Source organism: Paramisgurnus dabryanus, chromosome 24 (assembly GCF_030506205.2).
Source record: "Paramisgurnus dabryanus chromosome 24, PD_genome_1.1, whole genome shotgun sequence".
Taxonomy (NCBI): Eukaryota; Metazoa; Chordata; class Actinopteri; order Cypriniformes; family Cobitidae; genus Paramisgurnus; species Paramisgurnus dabryanus.
The window spans coordinates 14,948,417-14,970,112 of record NC_133360.1 but is presented as its reverse complement, the minus strand read 5'-3'; the positions used below and the strand labels follow the sequence as shown (position 1 = coordinate 14,970,112).

Below are 21,696 nucleotides of genomic sequence, written 5' to 3'. Positions count from 1 at the left end.
CTCTTACATTGTCTGTTGATGGCACTGTTTTAGAGTCTCAAAGTAAAATCAGGAACCTTGGTGTATTTTTTGACACCAGCCTCACTTTTGATTCTTCTGTCCAGAGTACTGTGAAGGCGTCCTTTTTCCATCTCAGAAATATAGCCAGAATACGCCCAATGTTAAGCATATCGGTCGCTGAAAGGTTAATTAATTCTTTTGTGATTTCACGTTTGGACTATTGCAATGCAGTTTTAGCTGGAGTCTCTAAAGCTACAATTAGTAAATTGCAATATGTCCAGAATTCTGCTGCCCGGATCCTGACTGGAACTAGGAAATTTGAACATATTACACCGGTTCTGAAATCTTTGCACTGGCTTCCAGTCAGGTACCGTGTTGATTTTAAGGTCATGATGTTAACCTACAAGGCACTGCATGGCCTAGCTCCGCAGTACTTATCTGACTTATTGACCACTTATTCTCCAAATCGTAGCCTGCGCTCCTCACAGAGTAATTTGCTAGTCGTTCCACAATCACATCTTAAATCTATGGGTGATAGGGCTTTCTCTGTGTATGCTCCCACACTTTGGAACTCTCTTCCTCTTGAACTCAGGGAAGCACAGACTCTTGGATCTTTTAAAGCTCTTCTTAAGACACATCTTTTTAAACGTGCATTTGATTGCTGAGCTTGTGATCATTTTACAGTTATTTTTACTGCTTTTTTATTTTATTTTATTTTTTAATTTTTTGCTTGCTGAATGTTTTATTGTATTGTGATTTGATGTACAGCGCTTTGAGAAGCTACTTTTAAAGGCGCTTTATAAGAATAAAGTTTATTATATTATTATTATTATTAGAGAGATCGGAAGGTTGTCCCTCGGGTTAAACTTATCCATTAAAATTATTTTGAGCCTTAAAGTAAAGGTAATCTCTAAAAGCCAATGTTGACATTTGAAATCACCTAAACAAACACGCCCAATAGAATCTGGAACTTCTTTTGATAGACCCGCCCCACACATACTCAACCCAGGCAACGATGTTGTTTGGTAGACACTCCCCTTACTGCTGATTGGCTACAAGTGTGTTTTGGTAGTTGGCCCGACTCCCTTTTCTAAAGTGTTTTTTTCAAAAATCACGCACCCTGCCTTTAAAGTTCTGCATAATTAAGGGTGTGATCACTTGAGTGACGGGTGATCTGGCATTGCGGTCACTACCGCCGAGTTTGGCAGGTGTGGTTTCAGCAACCAGCCACCTCAGCATCACTCACCTCCTGCCTTTTTTTTATCATTTTTGGTTATCTGCGAGTAATGCGCAGTGATGCTCAAAATGCCTCAAAAAAGCTCTTCACAAACATGGGTGACGTCACAGACACTACGTCCATATTTTTTACAGTCTATGGACACACTAGGCTAATAAAAAAATTGCTTGGTGGCAAAAACAACTGCAGAATTTAAACTCTGTGTGCTAGTTCTTAAACAATATTTACAAAATTTCGGAAATGCCAGTGACCCTGTGAATGTTATAGTGGAAAAATCGTCTGTTGCCACATTTTAAACATGGTGATGGATTTTGAAGCCACAAAGTAGTGGAGGACCTGCATTCAACCAGGACACAACAGATGAACTTGGATGAACTTACTCAGAAAGGTGAAAGAAAGTGCTGTGTATGGCTAAATAACCAGTTTTCTATAAGTTAAAGCACCTCCCCATTCCTAGACTGTTCCTAGACTTCCTGGACCAGGTCAGAGAGTTCCTGGATGGCAGTAGTAACTTTCGATAAACCCTGAGCAGCCAGGACAACCTCCTTGAATTCCAGTCCGCCTTCATCATCTCTGCGTCTATAAAACAGAAACATCTCATATTAAATAGTTATTTATTTATTAATGTTTTAAGCTCACACAGATAACAGGGAATAAATGTGGTGTGGGAAAAGCAAATAAAAGAAATGTGGAAAAAATGGGAACTGACTGATAAATGGGTCATTCCTTCTATTCTGTGCCATTTCAGGGTAGTAACTTTCCTTTTTTTATAATTTCAGCTAAAAGAGGGTTTATTAAACTGTAAGAAAAATATATTGGTCCAGCTCAAACCTTTTTTGAAAGTTTAAAATAAAAATAAAATACATATCAATACAGTGTATACAGTACAATCATTACTATGGAAAACAGTAGCAGGGTGGACGGACAGGACAGTAACAGGAGTGACATTTTATGCTAAACTCTGCCATTACTACTCATGTGGTAAACAACAGGCCAACACATATTGACCATAACGATTTTTTACATGTTTATTAACAATATTTCTCAAAACTAAAAAAAAATGTTTTCTCTATAAATAAGCATAACAGAGGGAAAGTAATTAAAAATGCATTATTAATTAAAATAGCATTTGGTTAGGAATATTATAAATATATCTATACAACAGTAGCGAAAATGTTAAGATTATTTTATTTAATTAGTTATATTTGTAACTAAAATTAAGCATACATGACTGGGGACATAGCAGTTCAGCCTATAGACCCTTTTACAGCCCACGTGATCAAATAGCCTGCGCGCGCATTTAGGCAACAGTTTATTATACGTTTCGCAGCATCAAAATGTCTGGATGTTGCGTTTGGTTGCCTAAATACGTATATATGTATCTGGCCATTTAATATTTGGCCATCTGCTAACGTCGTCTATCCACTCCACTATAGTACACGGATCTGGTAGCTGTGTTGAAAAGGTTGATAAGTCAACTTTTTAAAAGAAATTTCTCTGTCTGTGTTGCTTCGCTTCTGATTCTTGCCATACTTCCGTTGCCAAACTGCGCGCGCATACGTTGCCACGTCATCATTGTGTACAAACAGTAAAAGTCTATTGCCCTGAATATAAGTAATTATTTTAAATTTCATTTAATTCTAGGTACATGTCATTGTGTTCTATGGTGAAGGGGAGTTTCTCATATAAGACAAGCTATAAAAACTAGTATAATTGCATCTTTAAATAAAATATACACTATTATGTCTTGGGGAAACAAATAGCACCGAATAGTATCCCTGCTGAAAAAAACAATAAAACTATTACAGAAAATTCTAATGGTTTCCATTAAAATACCAATAGGAACCATTAGCTTTTACCATTAAAACCACTACACAGTAGTGTGTTTTGGGCCATATTCCATTAGAACCAATACAATTCCCAATAAAACCAATAAAGCCATTCGAATTTTCTGTAATGGTTATTGTTTTTTTTCAGCAGGGATGATTCGACAAAAACAAATTAAGTTCAATAATTTGTTTTTATAAATTATGTCAGCATATTACAAGTCAAAACTTAAAATAGTAGCAGGTTAAATAAACTTCCAAAACCAGGTTGTTAGTAGAGCATTGATTTCGACTCCCAGTAAAGTTACTTGAATGCACTGAAGTCGCGTCCACCAAATGCGTAAATGTTCATCGACACGGAGCTATAGATTACACTTACAGAGTGTTATGTTATTTTCTTAAATATTCGTCCACGTTCATTTTTTTCATCGTGTTCTCCCACCTGTGCTGGTACATAGCGATTGTGTTTCCAGTCCTGTGGAGAACATTTGCACAAACTCCCCAGTCGCTCGATGGAGAGAGGCAGGAGGAGGAGGAGATCCGGAGCGAGAGGGAGGAGATAAAACAACACACAATGAAGATTCAGATGAGTTTAATCTTGTACAGGAATAAACAGAGGAACATGTTAAAGATGACCTGTCAAATATGCTAGTATTTGAGCGTTTTATGGCAGTATGAAGATCAGATTGTTGGAGTTGTGATTTAGCCGGATGAGTCGTTGGGGAAAGCGTCTCCTCTGGGATCTGCCATCAACGAGACGTAAACAGTAAGCAGGTGAGGTGTTTTGCAGGTGAAACTCCCAAGTGTTCACAGTTTAACACTTAGTTTTGTTAATCAGCTGTGGCACTGAGAGTTACAGTACAGTGGACTATTGTGAATGAAACTGAAGCTACTTGCAATGGGATATGTACTGTAGCAATTTGGATGTTCCTGTTTTCAGATCGTGTATGGCTTTGAAACTGATGCAAATCATTGTTTATGTAAATGTTTTAAATGCAATTTTACCATAATATTTGATGTTTTGCAAAATACAAGAAGTTACCGGGTTTATAAAACACAAAAATGCTTTAGTTTGAAGTTGAAGTTTCGCTTGTAGGATCTTTCCAAGCTGGATGTAGTGCACTTTGTGTAAAAATAAAAATTTTTACAGACAAATGCAGTTATGTTAATCTGTTACTTTGTATGCAGTTTATTCATGTGACAACTTTTATTTTAGTTGTGTGAGGTAAGAAGGGATGAATTGATGACTAAACTCTGTTAATGTGTGTTTATCTTTCCTTTTCAGAACAATCTGTCCCTGGGTGTTGCTTTACCATGGTCCGGAGTAAAACTGAGGGAGGTTTGTATTGCTGTCTGTCCTGTCAGCTCATGTCATTCACCTGCTTTTAAATTCAGGATCAGATGTTAGATAATATGTATTTGATCAATTTTTTAGCTGATCCAAAAATATAAATCTCATATCTGTGGTACAGGCTAAGATGAGTTTTATAAAGTTAGTTACATAATATTAATGGTATATAATAAATAATTTCAGAGTGCTTAAACCTAAAAGATGCTTACATACTTTTAAATTATTTGAAGTATACTCTTAAAAAATGTTGGGTTGTTTTAACCCATGGTTGGGTAAAAACAACTCAGCATAGGTTTATTTTTTAACTGAATGGTTAGGGTTTTCCATATTGGACCAGACCAACATTTTTTAGAGTAGAAAAATAGACAATAGACAAACATTGCAATTTAATATTGTGTATTGGGTGGAATTTTAAAGGGACATTCCACTTTTTTTGAAATTATGCACATTTTCCAGCTCCCCTAGAGTTAAACATTTGATTTTTACCGTTTTGGAATCCATTCAGCTGATCTCCGGGTCTGGCGCTAGCACTTTTAGCATAGCTTAGCATAATCCATTGAATCTCATTAGACCATTAGCATCACATTCAAAAATAACCAAAGAGTTTCAATATTTTTCCTATTTAAAACTTGACTCTTCTGTAGTTATATCGTGTACTAAGACCGACAGAAAATTAAAAGTTGTGATTTTCTAGGGAGATATGGCTAGGAACTATACTCTCATTCTGGCGTAATAATCAAGGACTTTGCTGCTTTAACATGACTGCAGCAGGCGTAGCGATATTACGCAGTGCCTGAAAATAGTCCCCTGCTATTGAAAGTAACCAAGGGGACTATTTGTGCTACACTATGCTAAAAGTGCTTGTTACAGACCCGGAGATCCGCTGAATGGATTCCAAAACTGTAAGAATCAAATGTTTAAAGGGAGCTGGAAAATGAGCATATTTTCAAAAAAAAAAGTGGAATGCCCTTTTAGACTTTAGAACTCAGTTGACATTTTTGTGTTATAATACATTTTTACATAAAGGGGGCATTTCACAAGACTTTCACAAGATGTCAAATCAATATTTTGTGTCCCCAGAGAATGTATGTGAAGTTTTAGCTCAAAATGCCATATAGATAATTTATTATAGCATGTTAAAATTCCCACTTTGTAGGTGCGTGCAAAACTGTGCCATTTTTGGGTGTGTCCTTTTAAATGCAAATGAGTTGATCTCTACACTAAATGGCAGCACCGTGGTTGGATAGTGCAGATTAAGAGGCGGCAAGGGCATTGTTAGGCCATTTATAGCCCCCCCAAAAAATTTGTTCAGCCCCCCTAAAAATGTTCCTATGTAAGGTAGGTCCATAAACTGTACGGGAATTTGTGATCGCTTCAGTCCCCTTTAAATTTCATTTGAAAAGGCAGCAGGGCAGAATTCGTCTCTTTTCCCTTTGCGACTTTCACGTTCAGCCCATCTATGCATCGTGTGCGTGGCACGGCACTTCCTACCCAACAATAGACCTTTCTCACAGTAACCGGAAATACGTAATCGTCGTGTAAGCGGAGTTCCTGTCAAGCGTCAACACACTAGAAAAACATAAACCCGGGCAAGTTTAAAATGGATCAAAGAGTCTACAAAACTTCGTTAACGGATTTGCCAAATATTACATTTGCTGATGTGACACGACTAATGGAGGAAAACTTTTTCCATGAAGAATTTGTCCATAAATTTCTAGGTAAGTAGAGAGCGAGTCTAACTGTTACTGAACTGTTAACTAAAACGACACATTATAAGTCTCACCGGATAGCCTTAATCCACTTCTGTATAACTTCACCATCAACAGGGAATTGATGGAACAGATACGGCTTTTTACATTGCCTTGACTGCGGAGGAAGTAGATTTCCGCGGCGATTGCGTATTTCCGGTCATAAATACGGAAGTTGTGAGAAAGGTCACAGAGCTAAATAAGTTCATGTTTGCGTCTTTTAGGTTAAACAGACAAATACACATTAACATCAAATAGATGTCTTAATGAGTATCATAGTAAACAATTGATTACCTTAAACATTTTATTGCATTCAGTCTTACAGGCCTACCTGTTGAAGTTTCTGTCATTAAAGTTACTAAATAAGAAAACAAGAAGAGAAAATCTGTCTATTACTATAACTTTGTAATAATGATAAATCCAAATTTATCTTGAATAAATATATATATCCTAGAATCGCCCCTGAGGAGCGGTATTATCCCCTTCTTACGTCACAAGAGGAGCCAGATTTCCACTACCTATTTTTTCACATGTTAAGTTACTGGGTTGATCTTTTTCTCATTTTCTAGATTGATTGAAGCACAGGGGACCCAAATATAGCACTTAAACATGGAAAAAATCTGAAAAAAACTTTAAAGATTTGAAAAATTTTGCCTGACATTTTTGTTTGACTTTAACTCCCCCTTAGGAGTCAGTTGGGAGGTCCGTGCCAACGACCAGCATTTTCACAAGTCATTGCGCCGCAGATCTGTCCTATGTTTTCGCTGGGGGCGGTATGCTGTAAGTTACAATAGTGTTAATTGTTTCAATGTTTAGCAAAATGTTACAATGATCTACAGTATCAGTTTTATTGATTGCTTACCACTTTCCTAATGGTTACTCTTGCTAGGACAATGTGATACGAAGCTACAAGTACACCGCTCTCACATTTCTGCCCCTTAACCTGTATGAACAGTTCCAGAGAGCGGCCAATCTTTTCTTCCTGCTTATTGTCATCCTGCAGGTTTGTGGGTTTTATCTTCTGTGGTTGAAAGTTAAATCAAAGCTAAATTATGTTTAAACATCAGGCCTTAGGGGAATATTTGACCAGCGCATTTTTCCTATGAAAACTGTGTTAAAGGTGGCCGTTTCATGGTGAATGATGAAGCATTTGCTCTATTTCAAACATTGATGCAAAACACCTGCTGTTTGGAAAGGACACAGCATTTACATTGAGAGATTTTTTTTAAACATTGTGACATACCGAACACAGTCATGCAGAAAAAAAGTGTTTTGTTATAGTAAATTCTTAAAAGAAGCATTTCTTTCTTACTTTGTTTATGTTAATGAAACCATACAGCTTGACAAAGAACCTACAAGGAACCCTTTATTTTTAGCATACTTCTTTAAAATAACTCCTGTGTTTTTTTTTATGTGCAGTCCGTACCTATGATTGCGACTATCCCATGGTACAGCACAATGCTTCCACTGCTATTTGTTCTGCTTGTTCGTGGATCTAAAGATCTGGCAACCGACTTGGTGAGTGAATTTCAAGAACCGGTCGTCACATCGCACAACCAGTGAACCATTTGTGTTGAAAGCTATAGACCAGCAAAATCACAGTCATGTTTGTTACTTGTTATATATTGACATATATTGTTAAAGGATACCCTATTTTCACATCTCACAGGGTCGACGTCGCAGCGATGCTCAAATTAACAAGAGAGCATGTGACGTACTTACACCAGAGGGGTGAGTAATGCTGCTGGGGCACTGGGGACAGCTGGATTCAAAGCTATCAACGAATGAAAACAAATACATTATCTCAATGTCTTCTGTACAGATTCAGAACAGTCAGGTGGAAAGATGTATATACCGGTGACATTCTCCGGGTTCATAAAGACCAGGTCATACCTGTACGTGTGTTTGTAGGCACTTGTCAAAATTACAGTTGAAATTACATTACAGATATACTTTATCATTATTAAAACAACTAAGTAAATGTCTGTATACGTGTTAAGCCCCGTAATGTATTCATTCTTCCAGTCAGATCTTCTCCTCCTGTGCAGCACTGAGCCACACAGCCTTTGCTATGTGGAAACCGCAGACATTGACGGGTAACAACTCTCTCCATCTGCTCAAATACCAGAACTGACTGACCTGTTTTCCCACAGCAGATAAAAGCTAATGACAAAATAAATATTGCAGGACATCATATGCAAAGAAATATACAAATTGTCAGTGTGGTATGCAAAAGTGGCTCTTTAAACACAAAAATTGTTGATTCTTGGCACAGGTTATGACATGGAAGTGTATTTAAAATAACCAGACTGTGTATGGAAGGATTGCGCACTAAAGATTGTGTTTATATTACATTATTCTGATGCTTGCAGGGAAACCAACCTGAAGTTTCGTCAGGCTCTGACTATTACTCATACTGAGCTGAAAGCAGATCAAGCCGAGAAAGATCTTGCAGCTTTTAATGGTATAAAACTGCTTGAATGAAGCTTTCTATATTGTTGTGATGTACTGTGTTTACTTATTAAAGGTGCAGTGTGGGTTTTTTAGCAGCATCTAGTGGTGAAATTTCGAATTGCAATTAACAGCTCTGTCCATAGCTCACTACCTCAATACCGAAACGCAGTAGCTGCTACAAAAGAAATAAGTTGTCATATGAGACAACATAGGGACAAAATGCGCTCTGTAGAGCAGTTTGTCTGTTTAGGGCTACTGTAGAAACATGACGGTGACTTTCATGTAAGCAGACCCGCAGTGTATGTAGATAAAAACGGCTCATTCTAAGGTAAAAAAAAACAACACAGTTCATTTTGTAAGTTCTTTATACATCACTGATAATATAGTTATGTATATTATATTGCATTTCTGTCAGAAGATCCTTTTAAAAGTCCCACATTGCACCTTTAAATACTGCTGGACAGCTTGTACAAAAATATCTTCCCTACTACTGACTCTTATTATAACTGTAAATAAATTACAGATTTGTATTTATTTTTACTATAGGTGTTGTCCGGTGCGAGGAGCCAAATGGTAACTTGCACTCTTTTAAAGGCGAGTTGCATTGGAAAGGAGAACGCCACATGCTGGACACAGACAACCTGCTGCTCAGAGGAACTGTACTGAGAAACACAGACACGGCATACGGCCTGGCTATATACACAGGTACTGTATATACTGTATAATCTCTAATCTCTACACTGTACCTTAATGCTAGCAGTCCTATTGAAATAACCCAGAAGTGTTAAAGGCGGGGTGCATGACCTCTGAAAGCCAATGTTGATATTTGAAATCACCTAAACAAACACGCCCCTACCCCTAATAGAATCTTGACCTTCTTTTGATAGACCCACCTTACACATGCGCAACCCAGGCAACGATGTCCGTAAGAAGACATGCCCCTTCCTGCTGATTGGCTACAAGTGTGTCGTCTCGACTCCCTTTTCCAAAGTGTTTTTCAAAAATCATGCACCCCGCCTTTAAAGGGGACATTTCACAAGACTTTTTTAAGATGTCAAATAAATCTTTGGTGTCCCCAGAGTACATATGAAGTTTTAGCTCAAAATACAATATAGATAATTTATTATAGCATGGAAAAATTGCCACTTTGTATGTGTAAGCAAAAATGTGCTGTTTTGGGGAGTGTCCTTTTTAAATGCAAATGAGCTTATGAAATGCAAACACTGATCACCATGATGGTGGTTTGTTGAAATTGAAACTCAGTTGTGCTGTCAATTATTTTCTCTCTCTCCCTCTGGACTAAATGGATAGTGCAGATTAAGGGGTGGTATTATTATAATAAGATAAATTTCAATTAACAATTTTTTTTCCACATTCTTGCAGAGAATGATTAACCAAAACTAAGTTACTGGGTTACTAAGTTTTTCACATTTTCTAGGTTGATAGAAGCACTGGGGACCCAATTATAGCACATGCAAAAAGTCAGATATGTTCTCTTTAAAGCGTAACTAAACCCCTGGTCAGAGCCTGACTCCACCCACTGCAATATTTGAAAAATGCAAGAAAAGTGGGCAGATCCCAACGGAGATAGAGGGGATGAACTAAGCTCGTCCCAAGTGTGTAGTGAGATCGTAACAAGGGCGTGGTGAGCTTGAAACTGCTTACGTCACGAGTCATTTCTTGGACCCAACATCCAATAGGAAAATTCAACTGCAGTAGCCACCGTTCAACCTCAAGAGGGCAGCACTCAGACGTTTTTACACCATATATTATAGTATTGAAACACTTTATATCCAAATGTCAAAAAACTTACTAAAATCAATGAACAGCACTAATAAAGCATCATTCTTACAGATCATTAACTAAAAAAAGTTGGTTTGGGGTTTAGTTACTCTTTAAAGGTGCTGGTTTGGTTGCCAGATTTTCTATTTAATAAATTATATATTTATCTTGACAGGCACGGACAGTAAAATCCTACAAAACTGCGGGCGTCTAAAACTGAAGAAAACTCGCGTGGAAATACTACTGAACAAAGCAGTGTTGGTGGTAGGAGAAATTAAAATAATTAAGTATAAAAATCAAATGTGACCATAGACCACAAAACCATATGGGTAATTTTTTTTAATTAAGATTTATATATCATCTGAATAAATATGCTTTCCATTAACCATTATGGGTTGTTTAAATATACTACCCTTTCGGGTTGTTTGTGGTCAATAAAATCACTAATATAAACAGCTGTAAATATTTATCAGATTAATTTTTCACATTTTTTTCTTGCATAAATCTGTTTATCACCATCAGTACTGATCAAATTTACCAAATTATTTACAAAAATTCCATAATTTTAACTCTTTAATTGCAGAGTTCATAAGTGATGTCACGGATTTGGGGGAAAAACACACACACACACACATACACACACACACATGCACATTTCCATGTTTTGTGGGGACATTCCATAGATGTAATGGTTTTTATACTGTACAAACTGTATATTCTATTCCCCTTACCTGCCCCATTCCCTAACCCCAACCATCACAGAAAACTTTCTGCTACTTCACATTTTCAAGAAACATCATTTTGTTTGATTTATAAGCTTCTTTCCTCATGGGGACCTCAAAATGTCCCCACAATGTCACAAAAGGTATTCCTATCTTTTGGTATTCCAATTGGTCCCCACAACGTGATAATTACCACACACAAACACTCTAATATGCTGTTATACTCAATGTACATATCATTCAATGTACAAGCAAGAAATAAAGCTCTGTTTTTTTGCACAGGCCTACTAAAGGGTTAATGGTGCCACATGGCGATCAACAGTAAACATGACAAATATGACCTCTTAGCAACAGGATAAACCTCCAACAATCAAGAATGCATGATTATATGGTGTCATGGCTTTGCAATCAAAAAGTCAATGGGGCAAAAAAGCCATGAACAACTGATTAGGGAGAAAAAGTTAAATCTGATGCTGCACAATAATTAAATTTGGCCTAATTAATATGTATATGTCTGTTTCAGATTTTGGTCATCATGGTTACATTGGCTCTTCTCCTGGCTGTTGGAGCGGGGATTTTCGAGTACTGGGTTTCTCCTAAAATTGAAGTTCTTTCTGCCGTACAGCGAGGCTATTCGGCTGCCTACCTGGGCTTCCTCACATTTTGGGGCTACATCATATTACTAAGTCCTTCTCTGCCCATGTCTCTCTATATAACGTAATTGTCTTTTTTGCTTTTTTATCTACTTCATTTTATTTCCCTCTTAAACTCCAATTGGTTTTCCCCACACCAGTTTTGAGGTGATCCACATGGTGCACTGCCTTCTGATTGGCTGGGATTTAGAGATGTACTGGGAAGACAACGACAGCCCCGCCCAGGCACGTACGTCCACTCTTAATGAGGAATTGGGTCAGGTGGGTCACCTGCTTAGTGACAAAACCGGCACGCTCACTCAAAACCGCCTGCTTTTTCGACAATGCTACATTGATGGAAAGATTTACGGTATTTATGACCCTATCATCAGCATTTATTTCATTCCTATTTATACTTTAACATCATTAACAATACAGGTCTGATTTTTCAGGTGACATGTCACAGGAATCTAAGGTACAAAGTGCACTTTCTTATTATTGGCAAAACATTTTTAGTACCTTAATCTACCGATCCAATTAGAATTGACACATTTCACTTTGCCGTCCGCAAGCCATTAGACTTGAGCTGGAACCGGTTTTCCTGTGGCGGATTGAAGTTTTTCGATCAGCGTTTGGTGGAGAAGCTACGTGGACAGAGCAGCCGGGAGTGTCAGGAGTTCTTCACGGCTCTGGCTCTCTGCCACACTGTTATGAGCGAGTGGAAAGATGGTAAGTTGGGATGCAATCTCCATTGTCAACATTTATTGCAATATTTGTGAATAATCTTTTTTTAGTTATCTCGTCACTTAAGAGAAAACATTTGCATGAAAAAAAGTTTTCCTGATCATTTTTAGGGTAATCTGTAATACTGCGCTTACCCAATTAAAAAGAAAAACTGAAGCCAAACATTATTTATTAATTTTACACTGCATTTATATTTTGATAATTGTTCTGAATCTGACATCTGAACAAATGTCCTTTACAAAAATGCAATTATTTCAGTTTTTTGCTCAAAATTTTGTATTTAAAAAAAAATACTCATATTAAAGAGATTAGGAACAGAGAAAAAATTCCAGATAGGATGGTTTTATTTGTTTGTTTGTTTATTGTTTGTTTGAAAGCAGAGGGTCTGTTCTTTCATTTGATATATTTGTATGTTTATATATTTTTAAAATAAAATTTTCCTTAAAGGCATTTTGTGAAACTTTTGTAAAAATCACAAAAAAAAAATGCTAGCGGACAACTTTTCAACAAAAGCCTGATGGGGAATGAGTTAATACATGATTGCATTAGGAGTCCAATAGTTGTGGGTTTGATTCTCAGAGATCACACATGCAGATAAAAATATATATCTTGAATGCACTTTAATTCACTATTTATGAAAGTTTCTGCAAAATGCAAAAATGTGACCCTGGACCACAAAACCAGTCATAAGTTGTATGGGTATATTTGAAGCAATAGCCAACAATACATTGTATGGGTCAAAAAATATTATTTTTCCCCTAAAAATCATTAGAATATTAAGTAAAGATATATTGTATATTTCATAAATATTCTAAATATATACACTGAAAAAAAGTATTCATTGAATTTAATCAATATTTTTAAGGTAAGTGGTTTCAATCAATTTATTTAAGCTACATTTAAACAAAAAAGATTAGTAAAGTAAAATAAAATATAAAACTTTTGTTTAAATGTAGCTTAAATTGAACCACTTACCTTACAAAAATTTATTAAATTCAATTAATAATTTTTTTTCAGTGTACTAATTTTATTTAGCATTAGTAATATGTTTTGCTACGGACTTCATTTGGACAACTTTAACCCTGGAGAACCCACGGGGTCAAATTTGTTCATTAGAATAAATGGTTTTTTGGATTTTCCTGGGTTCTCCAGGGTTAAAGGCCATATTTTTTTCAATATTTAGATTTTTTTCACCCTAAGATTCCAAATTTTCAAATAGGTGTACGGTCTCTCTGCCAAATATTGTCATTTAAAATGTAAAAAAATTAATCCTTATGACTGGTTTTGTGGTCCAGAGTCACAAATTTTACTCTTCTTTAATATGTTCTGTTTTAATATGCAGGTTTGCCTCAGTACCAGGCGGCCTCACCAGATGAGGAAGCTCTGGTGTGTGCAGCACGAGAACTGGGTTGGGTGTTTTTGTCCCGCACGCGTGAGACCCTCACCATCAGCGAGCTGGGTCTTACGAGGAACTATCAGCTCCTCGCCCTCATAGACTTCACCAGCAAAAGGAGACGCATGTCTGTGTTAGGTGCGTTTTTTCAAATGCGGCACTCGCGAAACTTAAATACTACCTCTAAGTAAAGCGTACTGTATGCATCTGTGTGACTTTTGTGGGTGTGTATAGTGCGGGAACCAGGAGGAGATTTAAAGCTGTACTGTAAAGGTGCGGATATTGTCATTCTGGAGAGGCTTCAAAAAGACCAACTGGTTCAGGAGGATACAGAGAACGCTCTAGAGGTGAGGTCAACTTACAGTATATGGATCAATGACGTGACATTAATTATTTTGTGTCCATATGGTTCAATTAAATATAAAAGGGTTAAAATTTCAAAATAAATTTGCAGATTACTTGCAAACATTCTCTTTTTTGAAGACCAAGTCTAAAATTTCTGGTTTTATTTCATTTTGAAAGAATTTTGGGGGGGTTATTGCAAAAAGTCAGTGTGGTGTAACCAGTCTGTGTCAATTGGTGTAACTAGTATTTTTTCAAATGAAAATATAAATATATTCATAAAAAATGTGGAATAAAATATAATCATCTGGTTTAGTGTAATATATTTTTTTACATAATTTGTCAAAGATTATTTAGAAAACAGAGCTGTTTTCAGCATATGTCAGGAAAAATATTACAAAAATGCATAAAAAAATTACATTTAGAAATAACTAATAAAATTATATAATATTTCTCATTCTTTGGCACAATTGGCGGTTATACCATTTGACATTTTCCAGTCCATTCAGTCAAAACTTTCATAAAAATGGTGCAAATGTAATTTTTATTGCATAAAATTAACATTTACACTACGTGCATTTGAATATAAACCTGATGCGTGCTTTTAAAACAAGTTTTTTAAAACAATTTTTGAATTTCTCATCTTGCCAAACCTTTTTCACTGACCCATACTCTTATATACTCTGCTGGGTTCTTTCAATCCATATTTGGGTCAACTATGGACAATTTTTAAGGTTGACCTAAACCAACAGTTGGGTTTGTCCATATTTGACCCAACCATGGGTTTTCATGTGTGTGTACTTCTGGTCGACAGCTTTTCGCTCAGAACTGCTTAAGGACTCTGTGCGTGGCGGTACGATCTGTCCCCGAATCCCTGTGGGCCAAGTGGAACCACGCCCTCAACCAGGCCAACATGGCAGCGGGTAACCAGGAGACCGTCCTGGAAGAGATATACGATCAAATGGAAAGAGAATTAATGGTACTCATTGGGAGTTATTATACAGCATAATATCTTTAGTCTCTGGAGTCAACTTTAGGTAAATTATCAACGGCATTTAGCTTCAGTGATATGAAACACAACTGTTTGTGCAGCTGCTCGGCGTGACCGCCATCGAAGATCGTCTGCAGGACGGCGTACCCGAGACAATCGAAATCCTGCGGAAGGCAGGGGTGAAAGTATGGGTGCTGACAGGAGACAAAACAGGTGCTGTGTTACTGCTAGTGCACTGAATGAGATTTTTGAAATTAGTGTCTTATCATTATTTTCTTTTATCTTTTAGAAACGGCAGTGAATGTGGGCTATGCATGCAAACTGATGGATCCTGACACTCTCCTGATTCAGGGGGAGGAGCTTAGGTCTGAAATCGCATATGTTTTATAAACCAGGCATGATGTGATTGGATGTCACATCTCTTTCGTGATAATCCCAGCCAGGGGTTCTCAAAAGTTTTTTGTCAGCTGAACCCCTTGACTAAATTATTTACTTGAAGTATCTGCTTAGATATATAATTCTATAATTAAATAGCACATTTGCATGTTTAACTTCAAAAACATTTGTTTTTGAATTTCAGAATGTTATTATTTCCTGTTATACCACGGGTCTGTTGAATGTTTTATTCTGATTGGTTGAGAAATGTTCCTTGGGTCTTGATTATTTCTCTGTAAAAGGCATGGGCCGATGGGCTGTTGAATTATTCGTATATAATTCACACCCAAGGTGGTAAAGCAATGACCGCAGTCAATTATTCAGCTTATACCACGTTTACCACAAACATTGCTCTGGTGGTTATTCTTATTAATTTGAGTTTAATCTGGTCATTTTCTTTTACTGGTATATAATTTACATTTATTTATTTACATTTAATTTTAATTAAGTGATTGTTTTTCATCAACTCACGAACCCCCTGCAATTCCCTCGCAAACCAGCTGGGATCCGTGAACCCCAGTTTGGGAAACCCTGATCTGAGCAATTGCCAACAAGTTGCATGCAACGGGACAATTGAATCATGCCTGATTTAGAAAGAACAGATTTGCAATAGTACATAACATGATGGTTGTTATTATCTCCAGGCAGCTTCTAGATTCACCTTCTCCAGATGTTGGTGCCATGTCTAAAGAGCCTGAGGTTTGGGTCACTGACAGAAAACCAGTAAAGAGCAAAGCTGCGCTAGTCATCTCTGGTCCCGAACTGGTAAGCATTTAACCCAGAAATGTGGCAAAAATGTGACCTTGTCAGTGAAACCCAGGCTAAAGTCTCAATCTTATTCTGAGATTAGGAGCATCAAAGTTTGATTTGACATTAGTCAAGAGTGTTGGGGAAAGTTACTTTTAAAAGTAATGCATTACAATATTAAGTTACTCCCCAAAAACGTAACTAATTACGTTACTTAGTTACTTTTCATGGAAAGTAATGCTTTTGAGTTACTTTTGTGTTACTTTTTCTTACTTGGCTGAGGCTTGATCTCTTTCAGGGCCTTGCAGGGGTTTTTTACGATCGCAAAAACAATCTAGATTTGCACTGTGTCTATATATTGTCTTAATAGGCTGACCTTACACGAATACCAGAATGGGGGTCGAGGTTTGTCAATCTGGCCGGCCAGTGCCAATCTGTGTTGTGTTGCCGCGTGACACCGGCGCAAAAAGCCGAAGTAGTCGAGATGGTCAGGAAGCATTCGACTTCCATCACCATGGCGATTGGAGATGGCGCCAATGACGTTAACATGATCAAAAGTTAGAAATCAATAATACCTTTTACTTGTGTATTACAAATAACTACATTTGAAAGATTTCTCACAAATGCTCTCGATCTTTAACAGCGGCACATATTGGTGTGGGTCTGTGCGGTGTGGAGGGGAGTCAAGCGGTGCAAAATGCCGATTTTGCCCTGGCACAGTTCAGCTTCCTTCGCAGGCTGATGCTGGTGCACGGACACTGGTCATACTACCGCATCTGCAGATTTTTGCTTTATTTCCTCTACAAAACCAGTGCATTTGCTCTGGTTCACGTCTGGTACAGTTTCTACAATGGCTACAGTGCTCAGGTAGAACAACTAAAATCATATTGCACCACATTTGAGCTCCCATACATCTGAATGGGGTCAAATTTACATATACATTTATGTATTCAGCAGATGCTTTTACCCAAAGCGATTTATGGAGCATTACGAAGTTTACATTTTATTAGTATGTGTTGTTCCATGGGTTCGAAAACCCATGACCTTTTGCGCTGCTAATGCCATGCCATATACAGGTGCTGGTCATATAATTAAAATATCATCAAAAAGTTGAATGAAATATTTATTCATTACACACAGACTGATATATTTTAAATGTTTTTCTTTTAATTTTGATGATTATACCTGACAACTATGGAAAATCTGAAAAATTCCGAAAATTTTGTATCTCAGAAAATTTTATTATTATGAAAAGGTTCAATTTTGAAGACACCTGGTGCCACACTCTTATCAGCTAATTAACTCAAAAAACACCTGCAAAGGCCTTTAAATTGTCACAATCATGGGCAAGAGACAAATGTCATTGCAAAAGAGGCTGGCTGTTCACAGAGCTCTGTATCCAAGCACATTAATAGAGAGGCGAAGGGAAGGAAAAGATGTTGTACAAAAAAAGTGTACAAGCAATAGGAATAATCGGTCTTGGGTAATATTCTAATTTTTTTAGATACTGAATTTGGGATTTTCCTTAGTTGTCGGTTATGATCATCAAAATTTTAAGAAATAAACATTTGAAATATATCAGTCTGTTTGTAATGAATGAATATAATATACAAGTTTCACTTTTTGAATGGAATTTGTAAAAATAAATATTTTTGATAATATTCTTATTATATGACCAGCACCTGTAGAAGCTATACAGGCACAAATCACTTAATGACAATTGAAAATCTTAATAAATCACTAAAAATGTTTTATTTGTAATGCATTTTTGCTTTTCCAGCCCATGTACGAAAGCTGGTTTATTAGCCTATACACAACAACCTACACATCCCTGCCTATACAGTGCCTGGGTGTTTTTGAACAGGTAAGTCAATTTCTTTGACCAATCACCACTTTGGAAGCAAACTAGGACAGATCTTACAGCTGATTGGTTCATCCGTCTGTTTATGTTTTCACTGTGATAGGATGTCAGCGCCAAAAGCTGCCTCCGCTGGCCGGAGCTCTACTCTGTTGGACAGCAAAAGAAACTATTCAATCCGTTTGTCGTGGCGCTCACACTTCTGTATTCCTTATATAGCTCCATCATCCTTTTCTTTGTCCCTATGGGAATATTACGCGAAACAGCCCTGGATTTCCAGACTCTTGCCGTAATTGTGGAAACATCAGCAGTGTTCACAACCACTGTGGAGGTAACTTGATTCACAAACCCATTAGTGAGATTGATGACCAGAGGATTTGAATGGATTTAGGTGCAGCCCTTATGCAAAAACGTTTTCTGGAGAAATATTATTTAAATATTCTCAGCAGAATTCATACATGTCCTAAACCTATCCCCAACATGTATAAAATACATGTAGGGACGCTTTCCTGGACAGGGCTTATCCAAGTCCCAGACTAAAATGCATGTTAATTTAAAAACGCATATTTTAACATATATCCGTGCCATTGTTTTGTCTCAAATGCACACCTGTATTGTTCTTAGTAAGGTTTGTTTGTAAAAACGACTTTAATGTCCTAATATAACTAAGACCTAGTCCTGGATTAATCGAAACCCTGTCCAGGAAACTGCCCCATGGTTCCCTTATATTATTTACTATTCTGTATGTGTATGTACAGTAGACCTACTGTAAAAAAAATCTGGTTGCATTTTAAGACTTCTTCCTGTTTCTTTCTGTCTTTTAGGTTATTCTGAATACAAAATTCTGGACCAAGTACAGCATTGCTGCAATCATTTTTAGTTTGCTTGCGTTCTTTCTGTCAACATTAGCTCTACACAGCACTCGTTTGTTTACTTTGTCGCCGAAAGACTACTTCTTCCTGGGTATTTATTTCTACTGATAAATGTATATGTATAAAATACATTTAATTAGATGGAGAAACAATAAAGAGGAATCAAGAAGTCGACTCTCTACATATCAACTTGTATTCGGTAGATAAAAAATATGGCTATATCTATTCTAGGCCACTCGGGGGCAGTGTTGCACTACTTCAACCTGTAAAACACAAATTTAACCCCTTCAGACTTGATTTTTTAGGTGTTCAATCCTTATTGGTTGAACAGCATTTTTGTTGGTTTGAACCACAAAATATGTGATGTCCATTCTAGTGGACGCAGGGTCTGAAGGGGTTAAGGAATAGCTCTTCCTAACCTCCTTCCAAAAATACGGTTGTGTTTGATTTTCACATTTGGAGTACAAATGTGACCCTGGACCACAAAACCAGTCATATGGGTAATTGTTTTTTTAATTGAGATCTATACATCTCGACAGCTGAATAAATAAACTTTCTATCGATGTATGGTTTGTTAGGATAGGACAATATTTGGCGGAGAGACAACTATTTGAAAATCTGAGGGTGCAAAAAAATAGAAAATCGCTTGTTGAAAAAAAGTCCTTAACAACTGCGTCCACTCACGAAAATAAATTTGTGATATATTTACGGTACAAAATATCTTCATGGAACTTGATCTTTACTTAATTCCTAATGATTTTTGGCATAAAAAAAAAATAAATAACTTTGACCCATACAATGCATGTTGGCTATTGCTACAAATATACATATGTTACTTGTGGTCCAGGGTCACAAATAAGAAATTAAATAAACTTCAAACAACAATGAATGTCAACTGAAATAGTGTCATATTGTGTCATAGTTATTGAAAGAACTTGAACCCTGTTGGTTGTTTCTTTGAATTTGCAGGAGCGTCAGTAAATGCTTACGGTAGCTCTGAGGTTTGGCTGACCATTTTTGTGACGACCTGTGTTGCTGTTCTCCCTTCAATGACCATAAGAGCATTGAGTGTTGTGCTAACAAACTCCAACAAACATAAGGTTTGGTGCCCCCTTGTGGATTTTTTTATTTACCCCCAAGCATTACATGTAAAACTATAGACCCAGTTATAATAATTTTTTGTGTTTTTACTGTTTTGTACATGTAATCCTATAAAATTTAAATAACCTTCTGTGAAAATATACCCTTGATGCTACTAATCTTATAATTAGATGATGAGACGTCAGCTTGGATTTCACAGACGGGCACAAATGATATTAGTAGTCTGATATTGGAATATTGGAGGTCATGCTTATCATATTTACTTGTTTTTCTTGTAGATCCACAGCTCAGTGAACGAGCCCGTCGAGCTTCAGTCATGGTTCCAGAGAGGCACTCTCCGACGTCGTTCATCTTATGCTGTCTCTCAGGGGAAAGGATTTGGAAAGTTAATCACCACAGGAGTTGGCCTTCACTCTGCAGCGTCCCCGCAGGACAGGAGGGTTACACCAGATGATTTAAAGAAAGGTTTAAAGGAGGGTGTACATAGAGAAATGAATGGTAGTTGCAAGGTGTGAAAGCCTCTCTAGTGCGTAAAATGTAACTAAAATATGAAAGCGTAACAAAAGGTTTAACTTTTGGTTGCAAAATGCAGGTTCAAAATTATGGCAAAATTCAATTGAACAATTGATGGTACTGTAGTCATTTTACAAATGTGAACCTTATTGGGGATGGTTTGAACATTTACATGAAAAAGAAGGTGTAGCAGCCACTGTGAGAATAGTGCCACAGGGATATTTTTGTACACTGGTTCCCTCGCAAAAACTACTTTTTCACATTTTTGAATTAGTGCTCTTTGTTTAACAATGGCACTTAACACTTTTTGTCCAACAAGAAGTTATTCTTCTCATATGAATACAGTTTTTATGAGTAAATGCGTTTAATAGAAATATAAAAAGCTGAATTTTGACTTTAAAAGAAGAAAAAGTTGTGTTCAAGACTTAGTGGACAAAACGTGTAACTTTTGTTAAACACAATTTTTTTTGTGATAATCCAAAAGTCTATGTAAAATGAATGGGTTTTTTATTCCGCTACCTTCTGTGTTAGCCTAAAAAGAAACGTCATCCCTGCAGCACCATTACAGGGCCAAATAACTGAATGTATATCTCCAATAATATGTAGTTTTTAAATGATCAAATTTTTAAATATAGTTGCACTTTATGTATAGTATATTAAAATATTTTACTATTTAAGCTAAATTGTTGTCTGTTATTTTTTTTACAAACACACTAGCCCCATACATCAAGTAACGTAAAAATTGCATGCATTGTGTTTGTTATACATATTAGCAAAACATTTACTATATGAAGAGTTTCGTTGCAAAACGATAACTCAGTTTTTGTCAAAACATGTTTATTATTATGTTATCTTATTATTCTTTTTTTTAATGGTGCTACTTAGCTGTATGAAGTTATGAAGTTTTAAATCAAAACAAACCAACTGCAGTTGAATTGATTTTAATTG

General features: G+C 36.6%; 1 protein-coding gene across 1 annotated transcript; it reads left to right on the top strand.

Moving 5' to 3' along the window:
* The first annotated feature begins 3,675 nt into the window (after nucleotides 1-3,675).
* On the top strand, nucleotides 3,676-20,839 carry atp8b3 (ATPase phospholipid transporting 8B3). Its single transcript, XM_065244298.1, has 28 exons — nucleotides 3,676-3,837; nucleotides 4,349-4,402; nucleotides 6,851-6,942; nucleotides 7,052-7,165; nucleotides 7,582-7,680; nucleotides 7,832-7,893; nucleotides 7,985-8,057; nucleotides 8,188-8,258; nucleotides 8,535-8,626; nucleotides 9,163-9,321; nucleotides 10,574-10,662; nucleotides 11,644-11,837; nucleotides 11,914-12,122; nucleotides 12,205-12,227; nucleotides 12,325-12,481; nucleotides 13,839-14,027; nucleotides 14,124-14,236; nucleotides 15,046-15,210; nucleotides 15,324-15,435; nucleotides 15,512-15,587; nucleotides 16,302-16,422; nucleotides 16,775-16,961; nucleotides 17,048-17,271; nucleotides 18,185-18,268; nucleotides 18,369-18,593; nucleotides 19,087-19,225; nucleotides 20,104-20,234; nucleotides 20,514-20,839. Exons 2-28 carry the CDS (start codon nucleotides 4,378-4,380, stop codon nucleotides 20,748-20,750), a joined length of 3,462 nt encoding a protein of 1,153 aa, XP_065100370.1. The 5' UTR covers nucleotides 3,676-3,837; nucleotides 4,349-4,377; the 3' UTR covers nucleotides 20,751-20,839.
* The last annotated feature ends 857 nt before the right edge of the window (nucleotides 20,840-21,696 follow it).